Here is a 19,084-nt window from a genome sequence, read left to right as displayed (position 1 = left end):
CCACCACCCCTGTGTACCAGGCGAGGTAGTTAACATCTCCTAGCCACCGTAATGATGATGATGAGAGAGAGACACGCACACTCCAAATACACAGCAGCAGGCGTCAGGGTCGGGGTCGAACCCACGAGCTCCTGCACACCAGACGAGGTAGTTAACATCTCCTAGCCACCGTGATGATAATGAGACACGCACACTCCAAATATACAGCAGCAGGCGTCAGGATCGGGATCGAACCCACGACCTCCTGTGTACCAGGAGAGGTAGTTAACATCTCGCCACCGTGCCGCCCATAGCACCCGTTACGCAATGGCGATGGCCACCCAATCCCCAATCACTTTATCCAGGCTCAAGCCCCTGCTTAGCTTCTCAGCGCTGACGAGTTCGGGCGTATTCCGTGTGATTAAGGTCACAGGCGCATGCTCAGAGCATGATGGGTGTTGCTTTTGGCGCAGCCTTTATGGATGGATCTTAAAGCTATTCTTGGCGTGCGTGGGCTATCGTCTATGTGTCACCAGTGTGATTGAGCGTGTGTACATGTGTACGTCCCAGGGACGAATTAATCAATGAACATTTCCCCGGTGGCTGGTAGAATTGGAGTAAAGTGCCAAGTGACCACTAATCCACAGGCATATCAGCGGGTATACTGGATGTGGTGTGCCGGGTGCGTGGATGTGATTTTTCCCGAGTAACCGACCCGGACAGACCCGGCTGAAATGAATCCATGGATGTTTGGTGTTTAGATTATGAATGTATAAATATACATAACCTTTATTAATTACAAAAATCTAACCATGCCCTTCACTCAAACCTGAACCAAACAATCACTGGTATATCACAAACTAACATAGACCCTTTTAATAAGCAAACAATAGTTCCCATATTCATCCAGCAGTGGAGTGATTATCACTGATGATGATGCCAATAACCGGGCCTGCAGTGCCAATCACAATTTAACCAACCCACGTTGACCAGCGTGGTGAAGTATGGTCAAACAACCCTTCCCCGCCGTGACAGACACGGGCGCGGTTGAATCATCCTTCACCCAGCAGTGGATGGATGAAAAAAATTAACCCGTAAAAACAAAGTTTTTCACTATAAATCCTTTATATGCGTAGCGGCTAGAGTCCTCTCGTCCTCTGGCTTGAGATGGCTGCCACCTATGGGTCAGATGATTGCCTGCCACCATTAAGCAATTGGTAATTAAATATAATTGTTTTTTTCCTAAAAAGTGTAAAATTTTGAAAAATAATTTTCACGAAAATAAATTGTCACACACAACGAGTCTGTGTGCAAAATGTCAGCTCGATTGGATCACGAGAAATGGGTTAAAAAACGACCGAAAGATTTGCACGGTCATAAGCGCGCAAGCAAGTGAACTTAATATAAAGGATTTAAAAACCAGGCGCTGTGCTTGTACATTATTTATTAATTAGTATTACATTGGGGCGGTGGGGCAGTGGTTAGCACACTGCGCTAAGGACCCGGTCAACCACCCCCTTCGGTCCGTATTCCTCCGGCCACGGCTGACATCAGTGTCCAGTGACCTTCTGGACTCGTGCAGCAGTGGACTGGCATTGGCATCAAACCTGTGAACCCATTATCAGTGCCCCCGACCTTATTACAGACCAATTCAGACCCTATTGGTCACCCCGTGTCCTGATAAATCTCGACGTTTATCCTACAAAGCCCCATCACAAGGAAGAAACACAAAACATCGACACAAATTCATTTTTTGCCCGTACTGAAACGGCTGTACGCTGTATGGACCTGAAAACTCAACTTCCCCGCACAAGAATACGGGGTAAACCATATGGAGCGGTGGGGCAGTGGTTAGCACACTGCGCTACGGACCCGGCCAACTACCCCATTCGGTCCGTGTCCAGTGACCTTCCGCTGAACTCATCCAGCAGTGGATTGGCATTGATGAGGGGTGCGGTAGGGAGAGAGGTCGCGAACCAGCGCTGCTTCCTGTACAGTCGCTGAAGTAACCTAATCGTGCGACTCGGCGAAGGGAATTGCGACAGAGCGCAATGTTTGAAGAGTTATCTGCCTCTGTAACCACCCGCCCCCTCCTCCTGTACCCGGCTATTGTTAATACTACCATCACCGTGGCAACAACACTCAAGGCTAAACTCAACGATAAAGGTATATTTTAATCCAGGTGAAGCCCATTGAGCTGTTAGCTCGTTTTCAGAGGCCACCTGGCCACACGTGGTGAGAGCCCATCGCAGTGGCTGATATCGTCATCACCACCACACGCAGCCGTAAATTGACCACGCAATTCGACAGCATTGGCCTCAAACAAAGTCTGACTTTGCTGATGAGGCACTGCATGTTGAAACCTGGTCCAGGGGTTTGCATGCATTTAATGCGGAGAACGCGGTCAGAACTAATAACCATGGCGACGCAAGTTCCGAGTGCAATGCCTTCTGGGATCGCGCCGCTGCTGTCACCACCCGAGAATCTGACACAAAACTCACTCAGAGTGGTGCTGGGGACAGAGTGGTGCTGAGTGCCCAAACATCTTAAGCGTCCTGGCTTTCTCATTCCTCAAAGACATTGGCGTTGATAGACATCAACCGCATCAGAACATCACCAGGCCGATGCGCACATCCACTTTATGAATGGAAAATTTAAAGCCACAAGCCACGGCACTGCGATTGTGACAATTACAAAACAAAAAATATGGACCACGTGACGAACCACCGTAATCTACGCTCCTTCAACGGAGGTAGAAACAGCAAAACTACACGGACGAATTTTCTCCCGAAGCCCTCTCGTCGTATGCCAGACCACCTCGACATTGGCATCTGGCTCCTGGACATGACGTCCTGGACATGTGTAAACGAGCTTTGAGGTTCATCGGATTCCTCCAGTACAAAGTTTTGATTGTGATATTGCCTCCATCAGAATAACTATCGGCGAGGCGTCAATCAATGAGCACCGTGGTAACCACTCGTGATGCGCGGTGGCGCAAAGACAAAGGCCCCCCGTCTAGTCTTCACATACTTTTTGGGGCAAGTGCGGTTAGCGAGCACCTATGAAGGCCGGCACTGTGGCACACGAGGGGGTGGGTGGCCAGCAACCACGCCCGGCCGCGACCTCAGCTAATGATTAACCAGCAACAATACGGGGAAAGCCTCGGATGTGATAATCATTAACGAGCGGAGCCCACGTCAGGGACTCTCCGTGTCAAGGTGCCGTTGAAGGCGGTACACGTGGTCTCCCGGTCAAGGTTAAAGTTCATTTCTCGCTCAACGGAGCCTTAGGCCGTTCTTATCTCCTGTTTTACAGCCCTGAATCAGTGGTGGACATTACACATTGCTATGGCGGGAGCGAGTCTATCCATAGGGCAACCCACTGTTGACAGCCCCCACAAAGTCGCACTTGCTGAATCGACCCAGGAGGAAAGTTTGGGCCGAGTCAACCACACAACCAGAGTTTTAATTCGAAACCTTCCGATTGTCAGGCGGTAAAGCGGAGTAGAGGTTACCTGACCAGTAGCCCACGGGCGTAGCGACAGGCATACTGGACGTGGTGTGCCGGGTGCGAAGATATCTATTTTTCCCGAGTAGCCGAGCCGTGCGGACCCCGGCTGAAATTAATCCCAAGCTGTTTGCAATTTAGATTGTGCACACGTGCATTTACCGAACCTGCAGGAGGGTTAATTGCAAACTCGGTCCCCACCACCCCCGACCTCTGAGCCACCCGTTCTCGCAGAGCCTCATGGGAATCTATCAACGTCATTAGCCATGCCCCGTCCACTGCTGGATGAGGGCATCCTCGCGTTCGTCACCGCGCGCGGCGAACAGATCTGCCCGCTCCATCTCCGTGGCGGTCGTCACCTGGCTGCCCATTCCGCAATCGGCCATCAGCCTCAAAATGAGTACCTGGAGCGATGTGAAAATATCGCCACTCGGGAGACAAAGGCGGCCGGGCATTGTTCTGGCCACCCACCCCTCGTGTCCCGAGTCGGCCTTCATAGGTGCTACTCGCTAACAGCACTTGTCCCAAAGGCCTGTTGAAGGCTATACGGGAGGTCTTTATCTCTGTGGGGACACTGTGGACAGTTTCTCACATCACCGACAGAGAGGCGACCCGTGCAGCGGGACGCGTCGTTGTCATAGCCGGGTTGATGTTTTGCTCCGTCGTGGGGGACAGCAGTTGTTGTGCAGGCAGCCCTGGGCACATCCACTGCTCCAATATTTACCTTGTAGCGGAGGGGGGGGGGGCGCAGGGGGAGGGGGGTGCATTGGATCCTCGCAGTGTTCCGTGTCCCCTGACTACGCACAGTTGGTCGCTGTCCGCTGCTCCCCTTTGAGCGAGTTGGGGTTGGAGCCTCTCATCTCTTTCTCTCTCATTTATCTTTCTCTGATCTCTCTCATCTTTTTCTCATTTCTCTCATCTTTCTATAATCTGTCTCTTACCTCTCTCATTGTTTTCTCATCTCTCTCATCATCTCTCTTATCTCTCTCTCATCTGTCTATTATCTCTCTCTCATTTATCTTTCTCTTATCTCTCATCTTTTTCTCATCTTTCTATGTCTCTTATCTCTCATCTCTCTCATCATCTCTCTCTCATCTGTCTCTTATCTCTCTCTCTCTTGTCTCTCATCTCTCTCATCTGTCCCTCATCTGTCTCTTATTTCTCTTATCTTTCTCTCATCTCTCTGTCGCGCTCTATCTCTCTCCTTGCTCGGTCGCTCCACATGAGGCCAACGAGAAGTGACCGCACAAATCATTGCGCAATGAAGGTGACAACAACAACATGTGGCATTATCCGAGCTAAACTGCCAAGAATATTCTTAGGAAAAAGCGCCAAAGTTACACACACATACAAACAACATGAGCACTTCTCTAACGCTAAGAGCACTGGTTACGTGAACTCGGGAAAAGCCGTAGCGTTCGCGCACTCGCTGTGAGAAGTGCGACAAAGTCAGGGTCGTGCCAAAGTGTCCTCCATTTCTGCTCTCAAGCAGGGGCCATTGCCCAAAAAAACCATCAGTCTACCGAATATTGTTTTGTTGTCGCAAAGTCTGGCGGTCGTCGCGAGCGACGTGGCGTGCTCGCCAACCCCGAGTATCTCTGAGGCTCGTTGTTGGTGCTGGGCTGCGGTTGCTTCGTCTCAAGCTGTACCGCAATTTTGCTCTCACTTGTTTCCCCTCACCCCTCCCGCCCCCCGTTCTATGCTAATGTTACGTCTCATTTATGGAAAGCATCTTGAAATGTCATTGTGTTTAGACTCCACAGGAACTAGATTTCTTTCGCGGTCGCCGCGCTTATTCAAGCGGATTTTTTTTGTCGTTTTCTTCCCCAGCGACATCGCGGTAGACGCCACCCCCCGCCCCCGTCTTTCGCTGGCGCCCCTACGGCTCCGCCTGGTGAGCGGTCCGGCTCCTTAGACGCGTCAGATCGACGGCGTCCCGTCGAGGAGGAGCAGCACTTCCGCCTCGTTGACCTCCTGCACCCGCAGGCAGAGCTCCTTGAGCTTGAGCGCGTTGAGGGACAGCACCACCTTCTCCACGCTGGGGGAAGAAGAGCGGGGTAGGAGACGCAGAGCGCTCCGTCGTCAGAATATTAATGCGCGTAAACTGTACGCGAATCAATGCAGAGATGAATCGATTCGACGTTTGAGTCGCGGGCTTTACGAATCGCTGTTGCTCAATCGATCTGTCGTTGCATGCTCGGAGGCTCGGGGAGAAATAGAAAGAAGTACCCGAGGGGGCAGGAGAGAGCTCAACCGGGACACATGGCCGTGAGCGGGCAGCCCCTCCCTCCCTCCGTGTCAGCCTCGTCAATTCGTACATAGCCACCTCCACTCAACCGCTAGCCCTGGAGCAGCAAGTGGCCTCACTCTTTCTTGCTTTTATCGTCCCCACCGCCCGTAGGGCCCTGCGTACTCCCCACGCCCACTGTTCAGGTAGCCCAGCCCATTGTTGCCCTTATGCGTCGAGAAGGAGACCAGAAAATAATATCCCGATTTTCGCAAAAGCTTCATTCAGGGCAGCCTTTCCATAACCACGGGGGGGGGGGGCGGGAACTGTCGTCCCTAACCCGTTGCCTCTCCTCTACCGGTCATAACGTCTGCCGTCCGGCCCGGCTCCTGCCCGCCCGGCCGTCTGCCCGGCCACCCGCTCGCCCGCAAGCCATGTCGCTCACCACTCCTCCTCCTCCACGCAGGCCTGCGTGCCGTGCTTGACGTCGGCCAGGGCTCCGGAGGTGTCGGTCAAGCCGGGCAGGCGATCGCGCACAAACCCCGAAGCGTTGGCCGCGAGCGCGCTGGTCTCCGCCAACACATCGCACAGCCGCTCTGATGAATGGGCAAAGACACACGCGCGCGTGCGCACAAACACAGCAGCAGCGGTATAGGATTATAATAGCAATCGTAAACATAATTTCGAGCCCTTTTTCCAGTCCACTGCTGGATGAGGGCCTCCACACGCCGTGTCGGTCGCGTGGATTGTTTTCTCCTTACTTCACCACGCTGGCTCAGGGTGGTGAAGGGGAGGGGGGGTGGAGAGCATAAACGTTGCAGCATAGTAGAGTATAACAAGAAAGTCTGCTGCACTGCCATCTCCTGCCCACCACACAGCCACGCAGCAGCCTATAACACCTGCTGTATGCGTGGTGATCATCCATCCGAGCACTATCCAGGCTCAAGCCTGCTTAGCTTCCGAGATTTGACGAGTTGGGGCACACTGCGGGTGATTTGGTCATCACGAAAATGCACAGCGCCTGCCGCCAGGGCCTTTGAATAAATAGGTGACTGGCGCGTTTCTGTCAGACGCTCCACTTTGTCAGGGTGTGTCACGTGGCCTTGGCTCGCCTGATAGAGCCTGCGTGTCCTGGTCGGGCACGTGGATGTTGTGGAGAGGCAGGCTGTGTCTCGTGGCCTCCAGCGCCTCGCCAAACGCCCCGTACGACTCTTTGAATCTGCCCGGCAGCACCTCCAGCAGCGGAGACAGCGCCTGCGTCTGGGGGGAAATATTTTTGTTACTTTAAACCACATTATAAGGAAGAAAAAATAATGAATTGTGGAGAGCATTCCAACACGCGTAGTCGAGGCTACGTCGCGCCTTGAACGATGTCGCCAGACATCATCACGATGTCGTGTGACATCATCGCCTTAGCCGAAAGGGCTCCGTCTATTTAGCGCCATTTCGTGTTTATCACTTTGGCTCTCTACAACACCCTTAAGCTGAACACATGACAAGTGCTGTTAGCGAGCACAAGAGGATGGTTGGCTAACATCACGCGCCTTTATCTTCCAGTGCCGATGTTTACACAACCCCAACAGATACTGTACTCAGTTTTAAGGTGGAGTCAACCTAGGGGGGAGGCCCAGGAGCAGTTCAGATAAATCGTCACCGATGTTGACCGTGAGCAGGAATCCAACTCGGGTCACCAGGTGTGTAGCGCAGCACCATAACCACTACACTACCGCTTCCCTGCACGTAACACATTATCACAACACAACAAGACACGTGACAACATAGTCATTGGGCAGCACTGGGGTGGCGGGGGCATCATGAGGGTCAACCATGATAGGTGGGGGCGGACAACAGCACAGCGAGCGGGGGGGGGGGATCACGGGGGGCAGCAGCAGAACACGTCCACACACACACACACACGCACTTGTTGGGCGAGCTGCTTGTTAAGGGGCACGGCGTGCTCCAGCCTCTCGCTTAGCTCCCGCTTCCCCTGCAGCTTCCGCGCCAGCCGCTCGTTCCTCTTGAAGCGGCCGCGTTGGCTCTCGCGCTCCTCCTCCTCCACGCGCCGCGCCCCCTCGTCGGCCTGGCCGTGCACAGGGCCAGCCGGCAGCGTGCAACGTCCGCTCAGCGCTTCATTAGCGACGCGTTTCATCGCGTGACGCAAATTGCGAAATGCGATTGGTTGTTACAATCCCGATGTGGGCAGGGGTGGGTTGAGCCAGCCAGAAAGGGGTGGAGCTATGCTGCTGTAAGAGGCGTGGCCACACCTCCTTGTGCAACAACTCGCTCAGATGTGGACAAAGCGGTTGAAGGTGACGATGAAGTTGTGGGCCCGGTTGAAGACATGAGATGGCGCGTGAATGGTTCAAGCCCCATCTTGCTGATACTGCGACCCATGAAACTGCCTCCGCATTCCACACCTTTTAACTTTGGTCTGTGCTTAAGACACAGAGTACAAACTGAGTGAACGATTCGATTTAAAACCATAAACGCCAAGTCTGTGTTCAATGAAGACCTGCGCCAAGGGTCTAAACAAACCACACAGCTAAACAGCCCGTGACCAAATCACCCGAAATGTACCCGGGTCTCGTCAGGTCTCACAAGCCAAGCAGTAGTTGAGCCTGGATAGTGGTTGAAGGTAAGTGACCGATGTTATAAGTTGCGGGGGTAGAGCGGGCAAATGTAATCACTGTACTGTATCCTTACGCTCGACACCTCCATCAAGCCGCAACGAACCAGCGAGGTGAAGTGTGGTCAAACAACCCCCCCACCCCACCCCTACGAAATCGCGTGGCATGGGGAGGCCATCATTGAGCAATGGATTGACAAGAGGGCTGGGTATGTGCACATATACGGCGAGAAGGGGCCTGGGTTTGTGTTCCAACTCTGGAAGCTTTCCGTGTGGGAGTATGGGTTTACTCCCATTAAGCTAAACAAATAAACACAATGTAGCTAGTAAATTAGCCAAATATACCCAATGCTGGAAAAATTACCTAAAAATTACTCAATTGGGATCACAGTGGCAGTATCGACCCCTACTGCAAACACATGGCAGGAATCTCCTTAAAGTCTTGAGACTCTGAAACCTTCTTGGGTAACCAAGCCTAGTAATAATAATGATAATTCTTAACATACTTTAAAACAAAGAGAAAAGGGATGAGGAATGGGCGTCCACGATAGAGGGTTGAGTAGAGGTTAGGGCAGGGGATGGAATACATATAGGGGTGGGGGGAGGGAAGAGGAAAGAGAATGGGAAATGGAGAAAAGGTGAATATGATAAAAATGCACATTTACCCTCACACACGGAGGGAAGATGAAATGCGGTTACAATGCAGGACCGTACCTGCAAGTATGTGTACAGAGACATGAGGTAGTCTGTGTAGAGCAGGCTCAAGTCATCGTCCGTCCACGTGCGCTTCTGCGGCTGGTATGACAGGGTACCAACGTCTGTCTTTCGACGGCCGCTGGGCGCCGTCACCTGGCTCCCCTTCCGCCTGGGCTCGTCCAACGCTGCCAATGAATGTCCGACGTGCAGATTCGTCGTAAAATTGACAACTCCTTACACCCCCCACCCCCCCCCCCCCACGATTTTATCACGATTGCACCATCGGCGTCACGACGAGAGTTGAATAATCCATTGGAATCTCTCACAAGGCAGTGCGCACAACCCTTCGTGACAGATGTCAAAGAACTACCTCTGACATCCATTCTTCAAGTGACAATCTGGTTCACACGGTAGGGAGACAGATCTTTCCCAACTGCCCTGTTACAGAGAAAAGTTTGTGGCATGACGGTGAAACAAAGTTAATTATTCTCAGAGCTGGAAACTACGCAAAAGAAGAAAAAAAATCTTACGTTCCATTGTATGTGTGATCATTGGTGATGAGGCCGAGACCACCCACACTATACACGTCAAAAGCCGGTTTTTAAATTGCGGGTGGCAGAACCCGAATTCGAACTCTGGATCTCAGGTGGTGCGAGCTCAGTTCTCCGAGCCCTGAGCCACTTGGCCACATCTGGAAACACGAATCATGAAATATCAACTGGCTGATTTGCATCGTAATGGTGATGCAGCCGAAGTCAGACATCACTCATTCCCCCTCTGCTACACAAGTAAACTTCCTTCTCCCAGCCATCTGTGTTGTCAACTCCCTGCCTATGTTCGATGGTGGTAATGACGGTTGTAGGTGGTTGTGGGAGGTGATGATTGCAATTATGGTATAGGTGGTGGTGCTGGTTATAGCGATGGAGGTATGGACGTGAGATCTCACTGGACAGCGCCGACACATCCCAGGATGGCAGAAGCGACAAATCGGGCCCCATATCCAGCGTGGACTGCAGCAGCGAGTGGTCGGACTCCGGGAGGATCTCGGCCACTGTGAGCCTCCTGCAGACTTGATTCTGCACCGCCGAACCTGGCCGCGCAACCCCACCGGGAACACGAAACACAGGACTAAGGGAAGGGCTCCATCTCTACAGCAGAGCTATTCCACTGGCGGCGCACGTAGGGTCAGATGTGGTCCACGAAGGTTTTTGGAGTGGCCCGATAAACTAATCAGAAATGTGGTGAAACATGACGTACCGACAGAAAACAGACTAATACACAATGCGAAACACATGCTTTACGAACACAAAACACTAATACACGTGATACACATGCCTTACTAACGCAAAAGATGCACATCGTGAAACACATGCTGTACTAACACCATGGTGACTCAAGGCAGGGACATGTGATCTCTAGCGTAGTGGCCTGAGCAACCTCCTGGGGAAGTGTGGGGCGGGGGGCCAGTGCTCTATATTGGGGGGCCGCCATACCACATAAGGTTGTAAACCGTCCATCTTATCCGATACCACAATGGTCGTAACATTGACACCATGAACTTTATGCACTATTGCACGTCCTTTGCAATCTGTCGGCTGTCACCGTCATTAGCGCAGTTGGCTACGTACGGTGGGATAGAAGTGCAAAATACGTTTGTACTTTAAATCATTCATCTGCCTAGCGATCGTTACCAGGTACGGATCTTTTGCTGTGCGCGGGGGAGCCCTGCTTTACGGCGGATCCCATGGGCGGCCCAGGCTTGGTCTTGACAGCCAAACTAGGCCTGGGGTTGAAGCCCCGGCCTGCATAGCCATGCTTGGCAAGCGACTTGTTGGCCAGCAACGTCTGCACGCATGCAGCCATCGTGCGTCACAGGACGAATCAACACAAAGCACAAACACACACACAAGACACAGCTCCGGGGAATGTGCATCTCGTTTGAGGAGTTAAAAATGGAGGATTTAATATAAAGTCAGATTTTAAACAGCAAATTATTTTAGCGTTCTCTGATCATTTACACGATAATGGAACGTGTTTTTGTGACAAATATTTATCTGCAACAGAACATGTTGGAGAGTATGTTTCCTTGCATGCGGATAAAACATGTCTCACGTGAAGTGATTTCGGAAGTTGAATCTTACATTGAAAATCATGAAATTAACTTGCATAGTGTTGAACAATTACTTACTTTATCCAAGTTGCCTCTCTCGGCTACATTTGCAGCAGACTGCTTGTATCGCGATGGAACACTCCTGCCTTGCGCTAAGAGACAGGAATAAGAAATCACGATGAGAACCAAAGTGGACACGCAATTCTGCTTCTGTGAACGCGTGCACGTGTACGGCCCATATATCAATCCATTTCTGGATGAGGGCCTCCGCACGCCCACGCCACGTGGGTGTTGGGGGTCATTTGACCATACTTGACCACGCTGGTCAGCAAAGGTTTGAGAATATGGGGAACACAGATGGGGGAGCATATAAGTAGAGTGTAACAGTGCATTTTGATGCACTGCCCTCCACGATGTAGCCCTGTAGCCACCTATGATAACCTGTTTGTGCGTGGCGGACACCCATCCGAGCACTGTCCAGGGTCATCCCCGCTTAGCTTCCAAGATTGGGCGCATTCTGGGTGATTTGGTCATGGGTATCAATGTGCACGTAGACCCAGAACCTTGACTAGAAGTCACGGAGCAATGCTACTTACAAGGCATGCTGGGCATCATGGAAGTTTTCTTTTTGTTCATGACTCTAGAAAATGAGCAAAACAAATTGACGCTTAATACACGTTAGGGCGTCCGCTGGACGAATGAATACTCGTGGCAAAGAGCCGGAGGCACCCCGGCATTTTCGCTTGACAAACACGACGCTTCGATCACAGGAAGGCAATCAAGAGTCGTCATGTCAAGAGACGGAGTAGCCAGTCGGAACTCTCGCAGAGCAAAGCTAACGGGTTAAAAGAAGAGCCAATGTAAGCGGATATCACAAAGCTACCTCCGAGATATATTCGGGTGAGCTCTGCTTGACACAGAAGGGGGCAGCACCTTCCCACACGCCCTGCATCACGTCGACTAGCCAGTACAAATATATAGCTGCAGAACCCGGTCCTAATTAATGCATTGTTCAATGAGATGTATTGCTAATGCCATGTTCCCCTGCTATAGTGTGTGAATAATCAATATTTTTGCCCAATAAGCAGAATTGCTTACTTTGCGTTCGAAGAGTCAGAATTCTGCAGACCTGCACATCAAAACAAGCAAGGTTTTTTTTTATTCAGTCATAAAAACACAGTTTTGCGTTTAAACATGATCGGCCTTTCGGTCAGATACTGAAGCACCGGACCAGGGGGACGCGATTTAAATTAAACCACTGCGAGGAGGCAAGCAGGCAGTGTGCGCCTCGTGGCATGATGGATCAAACTGGGATTTGGCTCTTTCCCAGAAAATGCATTTAAGGGCACTCACGATGCGAGGCAATGCAGCGCTTTCCGAGAAAAGCAATTCATTACAAACACCCGACCGTTCTAACACGTTCCCTAAATGACGAGAAACTCATCAGACAGTACAAATCTAGCAGAGCATCATGACTTTCAAAAATCACATCACCCAGTGTGAAAGCCGCAATTCAAGATGCACCAGGATAATTGAAATGTGAAAATAATGAGACAGAAGGATATACACAAGGTTACCGTATACACCTGCCGTACAGTTATTGATTCAGAATTTAGCAGATGGCTAGCGAGAGAAACTAACAACGGAGTGGCAGCCAAGGAGGAAACGCGCCCAAGAATACGGTCGCCGCGGACGTGAAAAAAAAAAATTATCTCGTGCACAGGCACCAGATGAATTATTACATCGTAGGATCGTGAGAGATGGCGATGGCTTGGGGAGTAAATTGAAACATGACCTTTCAGCCAGACAATGTGGCACATGCCTGTGATCGTGATTCAAGGTGAAGATTTGGATCCCGTAAAATATTTGTCCAACTGGAAGATGAGCAAGCGGGTAAAACCTCTCGATTAACAAGAAATCGGCCCAAAATCTCCATGTAGCAGGGACCCTAGTGCTTGCGTACCTGTGCTGGACTCCGATGAGGTTGCTCCACTTGAGTTGTCACTTTTACTTGAGTCTAGGCGGGAGGGGGGGGGGAATCAAATAAAAAGTCTGACGCGCACCATCGCCACGCGACAGTCCAGCGACTTCAAAAAGCACGCGGTGTGCATCCTCACAATAGCGCGGGTGAGTATAAACCGCATCCCGCTTACAAGGGGGGTTTTTATTGGGAGCACCCCTGAAACTTTTCATTGGGGAAAAATTAAAAAGGCAAATTACACTGCAAAACTGAAACAGTGTAACAAAACGATTCTGACATGTTGTTCGCTGCATCTCCAAGCGGAGCAGATGCAGCATGTTGTCAGGCAGTCCCAGTTTTGTAGTTTTTCAGTGCAGCAACCGCTTTATTTGCATTAAATTGAAGACAAAAAAGCAACCTAGGCCCTGATCGGGCACATTTAGGATAATTTGATAATAATCGATTTGGTTTGGTATCCCACGCCTTCTTCTTGGTTCTTTCAGTAAAGTCACGTAGAAGGAAAATAATTAAAATAAAACATAATAAAATAATTCTCACGACGTTTAGGCCACAACGCAAGCAGCCGTCTTCAGGTGGAGAACAGGTCTGTCGAGAAGGCAGAGTCGAATTCTCTTCTCGACAGACCTGTTCTCCACCTGAAGACGGCTGCTTGCGTTGTGGCCGAAACGTCGTGAGAATTATTTTATTATGTTTTATTTTAATTATTTTCCTTCTACGTGACTTTACCGAAAGAACCAATTAGATGAATCCCTGCAGTCACGAAAGCTTTAAATCGAAAAAAAATCCCACGCCTTGTTTATAGCTGAAGGTTGTCACGAATGCGCTCTGTTTAACAGTTTGCGGGAGTTTCACAGGAAGGGGCGATGTTAGCTTTGTGCAGTAATAATTTTTTTCAAATTTGGCCAATTTGGACCACGGCACCAACGCATACGATAGAATGCTCCTTTCGACGTCAACAGATCTTGAACGTCCACTGCTAAGCAGACCGCGAGCGATATTACACGGTCACTGACAACCTGCAGTCGTAACCAGGGTGGTCTGACAGAATTGAAACACAGGCCTCCGTGACAAACGGATAAAACGCACTACCACCGGCCGCCATGTGTCAAGAGGCCGAATCGACTCGTTTCTGGGAATTAAAAACGCGCGACTATGCATGGCGATTTGATTACCTTCCGCCGATGGGATGGAGACGGGCATGACGCTTCTCCTTCGGGCCATTTGGTAACTGCAAGGTGAGTGGGTGACACGCAGTCAATGAGCTCAAAAATTAGTCTTCACTCGGTTAACGTTTTTAATCCGTTCCACGAAAACTACCGTTCACGAAAATAACTGTAATCGAATTCTCTTAGAAGTTGAAAAATAAGTTTTAAAAAAATCACCGAGCCTGCACTATAGTTGTTTTCCCACTGCCCAAAGCAGAAAACGAATGTCAACAAAGTCAGTCGAAACGCTCATAAATGGGCGTCGCCGATTGGCTGAGGGCACGGCTCAGCCCCTACTTACGAGCGCTCGGATTGGCCGAAATTGGCGCACCGCGTGCAGAACGTAAACACGGTACCGTGACGTCACAATGTTAAGTCGAAACCATGAGGTCGCTATGGAAGGCGAAACGTTACACGAAAACCCGTTATCCGGTGTCACTGCTAACCGAGGGCCTAATGTAATGTGTAGCCCGTGTTTTCAATCCACTGCTGGATGAGACCCCCGCTCCCCAAACCCCTCGAAATGCTTGTCGCTGGGGATATTTGATCATTTACATCACCACAACGGTCAGTCCGGGTTGGGTGAACGCGGGAAGCGTAGACGTGGGAGCATAGTACAGTACAATGGGTGTTGCCCTCCTCATCTATTGCCCCCACACGTTGCCTGCTCTTGGCCATCACCAATGTCGCTGTCATCACTACGACAATCTTCATCGCTTCCATCATCATCGTCATCATGAGCCATGACCACACTCGGCACGCGCGAAGCAAGGTTAAAATAAGTAATATTTAAAAATACTTTTTTTAAAAACACGCTTTAATGAAATGTAGCGTAATGGCAGAACTCCACGACTCCAGGAAGTGGCCCCGAAGTTTGCCATAACGTAAAGGACCATGGTGATTTACAGCCAACGACATTTGAGTGTGGACAATTAGACCCAAGCTGAAACATAACATATAAAAAATAATGTTTACAAATATTTTTATATATTTTTTGATAGAATATAGTATTGTCATCAGTATGACATAAGTATACCAAGTTTGCAGTCGATACCACATTGGCAAGTGGGTTAAAATTGAGTTACAAGATTTGAGGATACGACAACAATAGAGTTAAATAAAAGCGTGTAAAAATAATTGATTGTTAACGTATTTACCCAGCAAAGCCACCACGGATACGTTGGTTTTCATTTAATTTTAAGACGTGTTAAGTCACATACTCTTAGGTTTTTTCGGTAAAGTCACGTAGGTGAAAATAAGTAATAAAATAAAAAATTTTGAAATAAAATGATAAATCATGTGATTCTAAATAATTTTATTTCTATTATTTCTACTTTTATTATATATTTTTACCTACGTGACTTTACCCAAAAAACCCAAGAGTATGAATCCTTGCAGTCACGAAAGCTTCAAATCTAGTGTTAAGTTACGTAATTACGAGTGTTTATTAGACACGTGGGAGGAAACGCAACCCACGCGCGCGCGCGAGGGGGCAACACGCGATCCCCAACCAACTGGAGACGGATGGCGACGAGTCCACGTGCTGCACTTGAGTTCAAGTTAATTTATTAGGTATCGCCCGGTGAGCCATTCGGCTCTTGAATCGGGTACAACCGCAACAAACAGAAAACAAAAACATGAACAAGAAAACATCTTAAAGTGACTAAGTGCAAACAGAAAATCCAAGAAAAGACAGCAAAATATTGCTGAAAAAGCACCGTAGACCAACGCTGTATGCAAAAATCCCAGTGGGATGCGAGTCAAACAACAACAAAACAACTTAGATTAAGGCCATCAGTCTAACTCTGTACTACAACAAACATGAAAGCAATGTAACAGTGGTCATAGGAACTGACGGAATTTTCACAATAAACGACATAAACAACATGTACTACCAGACCCTGCAGCCATAGCTGTCTGCACGAGTCACTTGTGGCCGATAACCCCCCACACACACAACCCCACACGGCGTGGGGAGGCACTCATCCAGCAGTGGATCGAGAAAGGAGGTTGCAAAGACCGCTCACTCCACCAGGACTCAACACATCGTCCAGTGCCAGAGGTCACGAACCCGGCCCGAATTGCCTCTCATCTTCTATCCCAAGCACTCTCCCTTCTCTAAACTATCGCGCCTACTCCGCACTCTCTCTTCTCCCCTCCTCACCCCTCCTCACCTCGTCTCTCTCCTCACCTCTCCTCACCTCGTCTCCTCACCACGTCTCTCCTCACCACGTCTCTCCTCACCACGTCTCTCCTCACCACGTCTCTCCTCACCACGTCTCTCCTCACCACGTCTCTCCTCACCACGTCTCTCCTCACCACGTCTCTACTCACCACGTCTCTCCTCACCACGTCTCTCCTCACCACGTCTCTCCTCACCACCTCTCTCCTCACCACCTCTCTCCTCACCTCTTCTGTCCCCTCCTCACCTCACCACGTCTCTCTCCTCACCACGTCTCTCTCCTCACCACGTCTCTCTCCTCACCACGTCTCTCTCCTCACCACGTCTCTCTCCTCACCACGTCTCTCTCCTCACCACGTCTCTCTCCTCACCACGTCTCTCTCCTCACCACGTCTCTCTCCTCACCACGTCTCTCTCCTCACCACGTCTCTCTCCTCACCACGTCTCTCTCCTCACCACGTCTCTCTCCTCACCACGTCTCTCCCCTCACCACGTCTCTCTCCTCACCACGTCTCTCTCCTCACCACGTCTCTCTCCTCACCACGTCTCTCTCCTCACCACGTCTCTCTCCTCACCACGTCTCTCTCCTCACCACGTCTCTCTCCTCACCACGTCTCTCTCCTCACCACGTCTCTCTCCTCACCACGTCTCTCTCCTCACCACGTCTCTCTCCTCACCACGTCTCTCTCCTCACCACGTCTCTCTCCGCCACCACCGCCCGCGGACAAAAACGCCGCGCGGCACGCCGTGTGGGTGGGGGCGGTACCTCCGGCAAGACGACGGCGCGCGATTGGCCGAGGCGCGCTCACGTGACGCGAGTCGGTAGTCGAGGGGAGGGGGGGCGGGGCGATCGAGTTTTTGGCGGGAAACGCCGCGCGGCCTCTCGCTGCTGGCGAAAGTCGCCGCCACTCCGCTGCGTGGCGGGACGAAGTCAAGTTCAAGTTCATTTATTTTGTTTAGATTCTAGATTTGAAGCTTTCGTGACTGCAAGGATTCATACTCTTAGGTTTTTTCGGTAACGGTAAAGTCACGTAGGTAAAAATAAATAATAGCGATAATTTTTCCCTATAAATAAATAATATTTTTTCTATACATCTTTCTTTTTTTCTATTCATTTTCTATTTCTATTATTTTTTGGTATAGCCATGTGAGCCATTCGGCTCTTGAATCGGGTACAACCGCAACAAGCAAAAAACATGAACAAGAAAACATCTTAAAGTGAATATGTGACTGAGTGCAAACAGAAAATCCAAGAAAAGACAGCTAAATATTGCAGAAAAAGCACCGTACACCAACACTGCAAACATCCCAGTGGGATGCAAGTCAAACAACAACAACCACAAGACAACTTAGATTAAGGCCATCAGTCTTACTCCGTACTACAACAAACAAACATGGCCAAACCAAAAAACTTTTCGAAATCACCAAAATAAAGCCATGAAAGCAATGAAACAGTGATCATAGGAACTGTGACCGAATTTTGACAATAAACGACATAAACAACATGTACCACCAAACTCTGCAGCCATAGCTGGCTGCATGAGTCACTCCACAACAGCAGAAGCATCAGTTGGAGTATCAACATTTTTCAATGCACCTTTAAGATCAGCGCACTAAATCAAAACACAGATCATACTTTGCAGCGATCATCCAGAGCGAAACAAGTCAAGCGGACACGGCGAGCTCAGTCGTATCCATGCTTGTTGTTATTGTTGTTGTTTAACATTCGGTGGTGAGGTATGGTTATAATTACCACACCAACCCCAACCCCCTCATCCAGCAGTGGATTTACCGAACGCACAATGCTGAGCAGTCGGTGGATGGTAACTCGGCTAACAACATCGCAGAACAGCTCAACACATTCGCCAAATAACCCCACCGCGTGGCCTTAAAAGGGAATTGTATATATCACAGGGTAAACGTTTCGGGCAATGCCCATTTTAAAATCCTTTATATTAAGTTCGCTTGCTTGCTTGCGCGCTTACGACCGTGCAAATCTTTCGGTCGTTTTTAACCCACTTCCCGTGATCCAATCGAGCTGACATTTTGCACACAGACTCGTTGCGCGTGACAATTTATTTTCGTGAAAAATGTTTTCCAAAATTTTACTTTTTAGGAAAATTTTTTTCATATTTAATTAAAGATACCAATGTGATAAAAATGAAACTCTTACACAGGAAAAACAGAAATGAATAATAAAATAAAACCGATGCCACGCATATAAAGGATTTATAGTGAAAAACTTTGTTTTTACGGGTTAATTTTTCCTCAGTGCTGTGCCCTCAGTATTAATTGCAGCGTCACCGAATGTTCCGTAACAATATCAAACATTGTCACCCATCATCTGGGACATCCCCTGCTGATGAGCCTAGCGTGGGGTCGAGACTAAACACGGAGTGGCAGCTACAGGAGGGAGGACGCCCACAACAGCAGAGGAGGCGTCATCCAGCAGTGGATCGATCATGGCCATAAGTGCCGTCCATAAATGACGTCACGCGTCCATAAATTACGTCACACGATTTTGGTCGATTTGACCCCCCCCCCCTCTTCGTCACACGGCGTTACAAAAAG

General features: G+C 49.7%; 1 protein-coding gene across 1 annotated transcript; it reads right to left on the bottom strand.

Annotated features, from left to right (window-relative positions):
* Positions 1-735: 735 nt before the first annotated feature.
* Positions 736-17,333, bottom strand: LOC144734384 (uncharacterized). Its single transcript, XM_078616540.1, has 13 exons — positions 17,280-17,333; positions 14,299-14,354; positions 13,109-13,162; positions 12,244-12,274; positions 11,742-11,785; positions 11,224-11,297; positions 10,727-10,880; positions 9,982-10,125; positions 9,054-9,220; positions 7,635-7,793; positions 6,826-6,973; positions 6,159-6,309; positions 736-5,524 (listed from the first exon to the last, which is right to left on the bottom strand). The coding sequence occupies exons 2-13, from the start codon at positions 14,345-14,347 to the stop codon at positions 5,407-5,409; spliced, it is 1,293 nt and encodes a 430-aa protein (XP_078472666.1). The 5' UTR covers positions 14,348-14,354; positions 17,280-17,333; the 3' UTR covers positions 736-5,406.
* Positions 17,334-19,084: the final 1,751 nt, after the last annotated feature.

This window comes from Lampetra planeri, chromosome 51 (assembly GCF_965212315.1).
Source record: "Lampetra planeri chromosome 51, kcLamPlan1.2.h2, whole genome shotgun sequence".
Taxonomy (NCBI): domain Eukaryota; kingdom Metazoa; phylum Chordata; class Hyperoartia; order Petromyzontiformes; family Petromyzontidae; genus Lampetra; species Lampetra planeri.
The sequence above is the reverse complement of the archived record's forward strand: the minus strand, read 5'-3'. Positions and strand labels throughout refer to the sequence as shown.